Source organism: Tupaia chinensis, unplaced genomic scaffold (genome assembly GCF_000334495.1).
Source record: "Tupaia chinensis unplaced genomic scaffold, TupChi_1.0 Scaffold000531_1, whole genome shotgun sequence".
Taxonomy (NCBI): Eukaryota; Metazoa; Chordata; class Mammalia; order Scandentia; family Tupaiidae; genus Tupaia; species Tupaia belangeri.
This window is the reverse complement of record NW_006160044.1, coordinates 874738-885376: the sequence shown is the minus strand read 5'-3', so window position 1 is coordinate 885376 and position 10639 is coordinate 874738. Positions and strand designations below refer to the sequence as shown.

Below are 10639 nucleotides of genomic sequence, written 5' to 3'. Positions count from 1 at the left end.
AGCGCCCGCCACCCGCGCCCGCCGACGGCGCCGACCCGTCTCCGGCCGAGGAGCCCGAGGCCCGGCCCGACGGAGAGGGCTCTCCCGGCAAGCCCAGGCCCGCGACCGCTCGCAGGGCAGGATCTGCGGCACCTGCGGACCGAGAGGAGCGAGGGCCCCCTACCAGCGTAGCGGCGCTCAGGTCCAACTTCGAAAGGATCCGCAAGGGTCCTGGCCAGCCCGGGGCAGCGGACGCTGAGAAGCCCTTCTATGTGAACGTCGAGTTTCACCACGAGCGCGGCCTGGTGAAGGTCAACGACAAAGAGGTGTCGGACCGGATCAGCTCCTTGGGCAGCCAGGCCATGCAGATGGAGCGCAAGAAGACCCAGCACGCACAGGGCCCCGGGGACGCGTCCAGGCCCTCCTACCGGGGGCGCTCCTCCGAGAGCAGCGGCGGCCTCGACGGCGACTACGAGGACGCTGAGTTGAACCCCCGCTTCTTGAAGGACAACCTGATCAATGCCAACGGCGGCAGCAGACCCCCTTGGCCGCCCCTGGAGTACCAACCCTATCAGAGCATTTACGTCGGGGGCATCATGGGGGAAGGGGAGGGCAAGGGGCCGCTCCTGCGCAGCCAGAGCACCTCGGAGCAGGAGAAGCGGCTCACCTGGCCTCGCAGGTCCTACTCCCCCCGGAGCTTTGAGGACTGTGGAGGCGGCTATACCCCGGACTGCAGCTCCAACGAGAACCTCACCTCCAGCGAGGAGGACTTTTCCTCCGGCCAGTCCAGTCGGGTGTCCCCGAGCCCCACCACCTACCGCATGTTCCGGGACAAGAGCCGCTCCCCGTCGCAGAACTCACAGCAGTCCTTCGACAGCAGCAGCCCCCCAACGCCACAGTGCCATAAGCGGCACCGGCAGTGCCAGGTCGTGGTGTCCGAGGCCACTATAGTGGGCGTCCGCAAGACCGGGCAGATCTGGCCCAACGATGGGGACGGCAACTTCCACGGAGATGCAGGTGGGTACCTCCTGCCACCTTGACTGGCTGCACCTGCACCAGCCCGGAAAATGATAAAGGGGTAGGGGGACTACAAAAGGGGAAGTGACTGAGGGAGAAATGGGTTGAGACTTTTTTGGAGTGATTTTCAAGTTCCGTTGTGGCTAAGGCTCATTTCTGCTGGAAGAGGCTCTCTGCTCCGGAATGCAGATCCTCAGTATGTGGAATGGGCTGGGGAGTGTGGGCTGGTAGGTGGCACATTCCTTTGGTTTTAGAGCACTGAGCTTCTTGAGGAAGTACAACCTCTGATCCCTGCCTTGGGATCTCTCCACCCTGGCAGTTAGGATGGTACAGAGCCAGAGTCCTGTCTGTCACCAGGTTTGCATGCTTTTAACAGGGACCGAATTGTGCCTTGGACATCCTCTGTCATCCCACCATTCCTGTCCTGGATGGGTTTTATGTGACACGTTTGGGGACTCTAGGCAGTGTTTGCTGCAGCCAGGAGAGGCAGGCGAGTCGGAGCAAGTGAAAAATAAAGATCGAGGAGGTGTGAGGTGACAGGCAGGCCTGACTCAGTGGGCCGCTGAAAACCAACGGGGCTGAGGCTGGGCCACACCCATTCTGATGTGCTGGGGCTTTGATGGGAGATGTCACCTCCCCTGTCATTACTCACCCACACACAACTCCTTGCCTTTTGATCCAGCCCCATTTCCCCATCCTCAGTGTCCCCTGTCATCTCAAAGATGAGCACCCACAGGTGCATGTTTTGGGCTCCTAATTCATGATCTGACCCTGACTCTAAGATTAAACCTACAAGATTGTGTACATAACTTCTGTGCTGTGTATACACACCTTTAGGCTTCTGGGGTGATGGGACTAGGTTTCGAGATCTAGGCATGTTTTGCAGTTGGGGTAAGGAGAGGGTGGATGGCTGTGGGCTGTGGGTGGGCTGGGGGTATGCGAGGCTGTCCGGAATCTCTTGGAGTCCTGGGTGATCCGGTTTTCTGCTCCATCGATCTTTCTTTTTCTGCTGATGGAGTTGCATGTGCTTCGTTTTGTCAGGATCCTCTTGAAACAACGGAGGCTATTTTTGGCTCTGCCAAGCAGCCTTTTCTCGATCAGCACTCTGTCCCGTTTGTTTTAGGTCCTTCCAGTTGCTGATCTGCCATCTGCAGCTGGGTTTGGCTGTGGAGCGTGGCTGGGACCTGTGGCCTGGCCCAGTCGTATTCTCCAAGTCCCTGGTGGGGGGCGGAAGGCTGTAGTATTCAGAGGCCTGCTTTGCAGGCGCATCAGCTCGCTCAGAGTCTGGAGAATTGCCCTGTGGTTACTGGGCATCCGCCTTGTCCGGCCAGCTGTCAGCAGGACGAGCCAGCTAGAGCTGGCCCTCAGCACCGGGGAAGCTGGAGAACATCATTAATTAAGAAGATGGGAGCTTTGCATGGAGACCTGCAATCTGAAATGATATTGTCTTGGTATTGTCTTCCAGAAAGTTGGGCCCAGCTTCTATAGACAGCCACGTAGCCCAGCAGACCCCTGAATACGAGTCAGAGCAGGTGAAAACAGGAATTAGAAGGCAGTGAGGCCCAGGGCCTAAAGTTCCACAGGGTTGGTTCTCAGTTAATTTTACAACTTGGGCCCACTGTCAGGACTTTTCTGAGTGGTCTCAAGGTTCCATGTTCCCTTTTTTATTAGATTTTTATTTTGTCCCTCAGGCATGTTTAATGATTAAGGTTATCTAAATACCATCATTTAAAAGAGATTATGTGATCTCTCTCAGATAGTTTTTTGTTTTTTTAAATAACTTGCCTTAGGGCTCATGTACTTGCTGGGGGCAGAGAGAATGAGAAAGCACCCCCTGGGTGGATGACCATGCTGCAGTCCCTTCTCCTTCATTCTCCTCTTGGAATTGTGGGCAATGCATGCACACACACATGTGCCTGGCATGTTTCTCCAGCTGCAGAGTCCAGGACTCGAACTGCGCAGTCGACCATATGGGATTCAGTTGCTTTAACCGCCATGCCACCTGACTGTCCCTGTTTTATTTATTTATTTATTTTTGGAGAGGTTTTCGCTATAGGGCACGTGCGCTTGCCAGACAGACAGAGAGAGACATAGAGACAGTAAGCGAGAAATCACCCCCCAGGGGGGATGGTCACGCTGCAATCCCTTCTCCTCTCGGGATCTTGGGCCTGCACGCACACGTGCCTGGCGTGAGTCTTAAGCCACCGGGTCCAGGACGCGAACCGTGGTCGACTACGTGGGAGTCCAGCGACATAGCCATTACACTAACTGCTGTTTCCCATCCCTGTTTTATTTTTAAAGGCTGACTTTATTTTTTTAAAAAAGTATTATTTATTTAACTTTATTATTATTTTTTAATATACTGCAAATAGAGGTGGGGTGGGGAGGGGTGAGAAAGCAAGCCACCAGGTCTGAGACTTGAACTATGGTAGACCAAGTGGGAGTCCAGTGCCCCAACTATCATGCCACCTGTTGGTCTAATTTTTTTTTTTTTTTTGAGAGATAGGTTTTTGCTATTGGGCATGTGCGCTTGCCGAACAGAGAAAGAGACAGAGAGTCAGAAAGCAAGACTCACCCCCCAGGGGGATGCTTCCTCCATTCTCCTCTTGGCATCTTGGGCACACACGCACAGGCACCCGGTGTGAGTTTTAAGCCATCGGGTCTGGGACGCGAACCACAGTCGACTGAGTGGGAGTCCAGTGACGTAACCACTACACCATCTGCTGGTCCCTGAATATTTTCTTTGGAGGGAGATTTTTGCTATAGGGTGCATGTGCTTACCAGAGAGGCAGACAGAAAGTGAGAAATTGCCATGCCACAATCCCTTCTCCTCCATGTTCCTCTCGGGATTTTGGGCACATATGCTCACATGCCAGGCGTGAGTTTCACGCGGCTAGGTCCAGGACTCAAACTGTGGTCTCCCATGTGGGAGTCTAGCGCCTAACTGCTATGCCACCTGCTAGCCCTTGAATTTTTTTTTTTTTTAAGAGTATTTTTAGGTTCACAACTAAATTGGGCTGAAGACGGGCTCAACCTTGGTGGTGGTTGCTGCTGCTGAGGCATTGCTCATTGGAGGTGAGGCCATGCTGGAGAGCTGGTTTGATTCCTGCCCCAACCTGAAGAGAGGCTGGGCACCATGGCAGTCTTAGGGCGCAGGGAGGCTGGAGCAGGAGGGTCCTGGCATTGCAAGACCCTGTCCGAAATAACCTCTCTTAAATAAACAACGACATCGATCAACTTAAAAGAAATTGAGCAAGGGGCTGTCAGGTCGCATGGTGGTTAAAGGTGTTGGACTCCCACATGGCTGATCATGGTTCGAATCCCAAACCTGACGGCTTGCTTTCTCACGTTCCCTCTTCTCTCTGTCTCTTTCCAGTCAAATTTAAAAATGATAATGATAAATAAAGTTCTATAAAAATAATTTTAAAAAAAGAAATTAAGCAAAAGATACAGCGATGTCTCCTATCCCCTCTGCCCCCACCACCTGCATAGCCTCCTCCATTAGGGGCATCTCCTACAGAGTGGTATGTTTGTTACAGTTGATAAACCTGCCCTGACACATCATCGTCACTCCAAGGCCTTAGATTCTATTATGGTTCCTCCTTAACCTAGTGCACGTCATGGGTTTGCATCCTGTTAGGTTTTAAAACTCCTATTTGTTTCAGCCCCAGGAGCCTTTCAGCTCTGCCCATTAGTCCTCTCTGATGTGCGGCCCTGTGTGGCTGGCAGGGAAAGCGGGGTCCCGCGCTGGCTCAGCCATCTGTCTCTGTCTGGACTGTTTACTGATGTCCTTTAGATGGCTGTGGAGCCTGTGGCCTCAAAAGGAACAATGAGAATCAGTGTAGGGAGGGGTCGAAGCCACCCTAATGCTCTGCAGTGGCAGACGTGGTGGCCTGGATCTAATGACTTCAGATGTGTTTGGATGAGTGAGCTTTCTTTTTTTCTGAGTTGAAGGCCCCTGGGGTTTCGTGGAAGGAGCAGAAACCATCACAGGCCGCTCACTGCAGCGTGGGCTGCAGCGTGGTGACAAGGTACTTCACACCCATTCACAGGAAAGGATGCGACGGGAAGTGGCAGAGTTGGGATTCTGGGTGTCTGTATGAATGCCAAACCTTTCCTTAACGTGGTGGCTCTGCGGTGTTCTTCCCACTGCCCCACACTGCCCTCTGAAAAGCACAACTGGACCAGCCAAGGGGTCCTTCCAACCCTGCACATTCAGAGCCGCATGGCAGGCTCTGCCCGACATGCCAGTCATTTGCGATATAGTTATTTGTGCAGGCCGTATGCAAGGAGAGTGGGGTCCCTACCATCTGGGAGCATCTGGGTTAGTGGGAGAAGATGCGCTCAGGTACATGTTCAACGGGGAGTGACAGCAAGAAACTTTTGGATGCAGCAAGACTGGAGAGGCCCCTTGAGCAGAAATCCAGCAGGAGAGGCTTGGGAAAACAGGCTTGAGGACATGCATATTTGCCCTCTGTGACTCTGGTTGTGTGTGTGTACATGCATGTGCACGTGTGTGCACCCCTATGTATATATGTGTATGTTTTAGCCAGTTGGGGGGAAGAGCTCTTCTTGACGGGGTTTCACCGTGTCACTCCCCTCCTGCTCCAGGCTCCCAGTTACCTAGGACCACAGACGCATGCCACTGTGCCCGACCTATTGGGTCACTGGTCTGGTGTCACTGAACCTGCAGCTTCCATGTGGTTCCAGCACCCTCCTTGTGTGTGCTACTGCAGCTGAGCCTTTTTTTTTTTTGAGCTCATCAGAGAGAGGAAGAAATGGTGCCCCATTGTGGTCACACTGCAGTCTCGACCTCCATTTCTCCATCCTGTCGGGATTTTGAGCATGTGTACGCATGCTCCTGGCGTGTTTTTCAAGCCACTGGGCTAGGATTCTAACTGCAGGGTTGACATGTGGGATCCAGTTCTCTTAACCACGAGGCTGTGGGGCTGGCCCAGACATATTTTTCCCCTAGTGGTAAATTATATATAAGATTTACCATTTTAACCATTTAAAATTTTGTTAGTAAAATACGTATAACATAGGGGGCCAGCAGAGGGTGTGGCGGTTAAGGTGCTGGACTCCCATGTTGTCGATGGTAGTTCAAGTCCTGGACCTAAGGCTTGAAAATCATGCCAGGTGCATGTGTATGCATGTCTAAAATCCCAGGAGGAGAAGGGATTGTAGTGTGGCCCTCTCCCTTGGTGGGGTGATTTCCCACTTTCCCTCTCTGTCTCTGGCGAGTGTATGCACCCTATGGCAAAAGCCTTAAAAAAAAAAAAATTCACACAAAAAATATATAAATCAAAACATCTTAACCATTTTTTAAGACCTTTTTTTTTTTTTCCAAAGAATTATTTTATTTATTTATTTATCACATGAGTTTTTGCCAGAGAAATACAGAGAGAGAATGAGGGAGAGTGAGAAAGCAAGTCGTCAGTTTCGGGACTCGAACCGTGGTCAGCCATGTGGAAATTCCAGCACCTTAACCACCCCTCCACCCGCTGGCTCCGTCCTTAACCATTTTTAAGCATATGGGTCAGAGGCATTAAGTACATTCTCAGGAGCTTTCTCATCTTCTGAAATTCTGCACCCATTAAACATCAAGTCCCCAGTCACCACCCCTAGGCCCTAGCCATCACAATGCTACTCTATGTTCCCATGCTTTGCTCCAGGAACCTTCTAGAGATGGAGTCAGACAGCATTTGTCTTTCTGTGATTGGTTTATTTCACCAGGCGCAGCGTCCTCAAGGTTCGTGCATGTCATAGCATGAACCGGGTGCGTTTTGAAAACAGGAATCTCGGGTTCGTTTCCGGGTTTCCTGCACGGCCTCACTCGAGTCTCATCCATCTACACTGCGCGTGCTGGAGGAGCCTCCTTCACACAGCCCTTGGGGTCAGGACTGGGAAGGGGTGCTCGTCATTGAGAAGTGTCTTATTGACTGTACTGGTCTCTCTGTAATTTTTTTAAAAAACTAGAATGCATTCTTTTCTTCTGAAAGACAGAAAGGGAGAAATTCCTGACATTCCCCTGGCGTGATCCACCCCCAGCCTCAGCTGGCCTGGATCGTGTGCATGTGTATGCATGCTTAGCATGCGCAGGGAGGTCCTGGGTTGTGAACTGGGGGCCTTCCCATGTAAGTCTGGCGTAGCAAAACATTCTTCCAGCTGTGTCACCATCCAAGCCCATGTCTCTTCCGGATTTCATTCTGAATACTTTTTTCAGAGGACTTTGGCAAGTCTTTTTAGGAAAGAGATTACCAGATAACCCAAGATCTTTTTGTTTTGTTTTGTTTTGCTATAGGGCTAGTACATTGACCAGAGAGTTGAGGGTAGGGCTGGGGGAGTGTTTGTGAAATTCCCCCTCCAGGGATGGCCACTGTGTAATCCCTTCTCCTCCATTGTCCTGTTGGGATTTTGAGCACAAATACGGAATTACCTGGGATGTTTTTTTGAACCATACATTTGGCCATGTGAGATCCAGCTGCCGTGGTCACCATGCCACCAGCTCGCCCATCTTTTCTGTTTTTAGGTCTGAGGAGTTATTTTTTATTTAAGAGAGAGATTTTTGCAATAGGACGCATGCACTCGTGATAAGAATTCACCCCCCAGGGGGCATGGCCTGGTCATAATCCCTTCTTCTCTATTCCCCTCTTGGGAATTTGGGCATGCACGCACACGTGCCTGGCGTGAGTTTAAGCCACTGGATCTGGGACTTGAACCACGGTCGACTGCTTGGGAGTCCAGTGACGTAATCATTACACCATCTGCTTGTCCTGGGTCTGACAAGTTCTTTATCCAGCCTGCCCTGGGTGCCCCAAACCCCTTTCCAGGCATCAGTTGTAAAATGCAGTCCTCAAGAGCTGGTGGCTCTTGGGACCAGCAGTTAGCATAATGGCTATGTCGCTGGACTCCCATGTAGTCGACCACAGTTTGAGTCCTGGACCTGGTGGCTTAAAACTCACGCCGGCGCATGTGCATGCGTGCCCAAGATCCAGAGAGGAGAATGGAGGAGAAGGGGTTGCGGTGTGGCCATCCCCCCTGGGGGGTGATTTTTTGCTTTCTGTCTCTCTCTCTCTCTCTGTCTGGCGAGCGCACGGGCCCTATAGCAAAACCGTCTCCAAAAAAAAAAAAAAAAGAGCTGGTGGTTCTTCGTGAACCTGCATGTGAATTGCTGCCCTGTGTTTTCACATTTTTATTAAAGCAGCTTGATTCACCCTTTGGAGTCTGGTGATATGTTGGCGCCAGAACGACCACTGCTTTGTTATCCCCTTGGGTGGCTGACTGGACTGAGAACCCGTTCGAGTGAGTAATTGTGGGACAGTAAAAGGTCACCCAGGCCTCACGTTGGCTCCTTGTCGTCTCTTTAGACCGGAGCTCATGGCTGCCTTTGGATGGCGAATGGGCTCCTCGCCACGAACAGAGGCAGAGTGGGCAGATCTGGGTGGCGTCGGAGACTGCTGAAGTCATCAGCAGATGGAAACTGAGTCTAGATCACATTTTACAAGAGCTCTCTGATTCAGGAAGGCTGGTTTGTTTTGGTTACAGAACGAGGCATTCTGGAACGTTTCATAAAGGAGGGCTGGGAGCGATGTGATTTCAGTGGGTCCGGGGGAATGTGCCTTCCCTGTGAGTCACTTTTCCCTCCTTTGTCGCTTCTGGCTTGGTAGCCACCTGCCCGCCTTGGTCTAGAGTCTTCGGGCCAGGAGGGCTTGTGTTTGCCGTCCTTGCCAGGATGAGTCCGGGTGAATCCTATATGCAGAACATGGGTGTGGGAGGCGTGTGCTGCAGCTCACTCCTGTGGTTTTAGAGGGTTCTCTGTTCAGAGTGAGCAGAGACATCTCTGGAGACCAGGCAGTGGCACGGGGGAAAGCGAGACACTGAGAGGTTGACCCACAGAAGATTCCAGTTTTGTGTCTGGAGACCTCCCTGAGTATGCCAGGCATGAGTGTGATCATGACCTGGGGCTAGCTAAAGCTCAGGATAGATTGCAGTGTCAAGATCCTGTTGGGGGAACCAGCAGTTAGCGTAATGGCTATGTCACTGGACTCCCATGTAGTCGACCGCAGTTCGCGTCCTGGACCCGGTGGCTTTAAAACTCACGCCGGGCGCGTGTGCGTGCGTGCCCAAGATCCCAAGAGGAGAATGGAGGAGAAGGGATTGTGGCGTGACCATCCCCCCTGGGGGGTGATTTCTTACTTTCTTCTCTCAGTGTCTCTGTCTCTCTCTGTGGAGCGAACCCATCCTATGGCAAAACCCTTAAAAGAAAAAACTGTGTTGGGGATCCTGTCTTGTTCTTTCTCTCTTACGTAAGTAACAACAGCAAAAAAGGAAGCATTCTCAAATTGCCAAACAATAGGTCTGAGCTTTGGCAGGTGCTGCTGCTTTTTGGATCAAGGTTCAGGGTGAGAGTAGATTAAATTAGTTATGAAACCTCATGAGAATTCTTTTCAAAGATTTATCTGTCTACCTATCTGTCTATCTATTTATTTTGCTGTAGCACACCTACACTCACCAGAGAGAGACGCAGAGAGAAAGTGAGAAAGCTAGCCACCAGGTCCAGGACTCAAACCGTGGTCAGCCATGTGGGAGTCCAACGCCTTAACCACCATGCCACCTGCCGGCCCTCCTCATGAGAATTCTTGACCCTGACTGTGTTGCAAGTCAGGTTTTTTTCTCTTTGAAAAATGTAATTGTCTCTGAAAAAGGTGCCGTAGTTAACCTAATGAAAATACATTCTTCAAATAACACGTTTTAGTTTTTTTTTAATCTTTTTTTTTTTTTTTAATTGCCAGAGAGAGAGCGCAAGCTAGAGAGCATCCTCCAGTGGGGTGTGGTCATGCTGCAATCTCTCCTCCATTTCTGCATCTCGCCAGGATTTGGAGCATGCATGCACGTGTGCCCAGCATGGTCTTTCAGTTGCCAGGGCCGGGATTCAGACCCCAACTAACCATGGAGGTGCAGCTCCCCGTGCACAGCGCTTAACCGCTCTACTTTGGGGCCAGACTTCTCACTGTGATTTTTATCCTGGTGAGATGTATGTGACATAAATTGTACCATTTTGACCATTAACTCCACGTCCCTCCCTTCCCAGCCCCTAGTAGCCATTTCTGCTTTCTGTGTCCAGGAACTTGCCTGTCCTGGGTAGCTTCCATCAGTGGAGCCATTATGATGTGTCCTTTTGTGTCTGGCTAACGTCACTTAAGAAAGGTTTTGAACTTCCCTGGAGCGACACATTCATCCTTAACTCTCCATCTCTGATCCTTAACTGGTGAGTTCTCTTTAGGAAAACACCAGTTTAGGTGGTGACGTTGCTTTGCTCTGGTGTCCATAGTTTGGGTGTCGCCCAGGGCCTGTTCGTTTGCTAAGACTGCCCCCTGACATTGTCACAGACTGGGTGACTTAAAGAACAGAAGAGCTTGAATGTTCATCGGCAAGTCTTGAAGATGCCACCCAAAGGAAGAAGTGATTCCGCAAAAGCGGGTGCAGGGGGAGCAGCATCAGGGTGTGATAGTGCTGACAAGAAGGCTCAGGTCCCAGGGCGGTGGCAATGCCGTCAAGGTCAGACACAGTGTGTGAAAGACACGGCAACGTTACGGAAGCCGTGGCAAAGCTGAAGCCTGGAGTGGGACTCAGTGAGGCA

At 51.4% G+C, this 10639-nt stretch overlaps 1 protein-coding gene across 2 annotated transcripts in view; it reads left to right on the top strand.

The window, feature by feature from the left end:
* BCR (BCR activator of RhoGEF and GTPase) overlaps positions 1-10639 on the top strand; it is a gene marked incomplete at its 5' end in the record, with an annotated part of 180074 nt that continues 169435 nt past the window's right edge. For both annotated transcript variants that reach the window (XM_014591096.2, XM_006157176.3), the window contains 1 exon segment: positions 1-996. In XM_014591096.2, the coding sequence (XP_014446582.1) occupies positions 1-996 (996 nt within the window).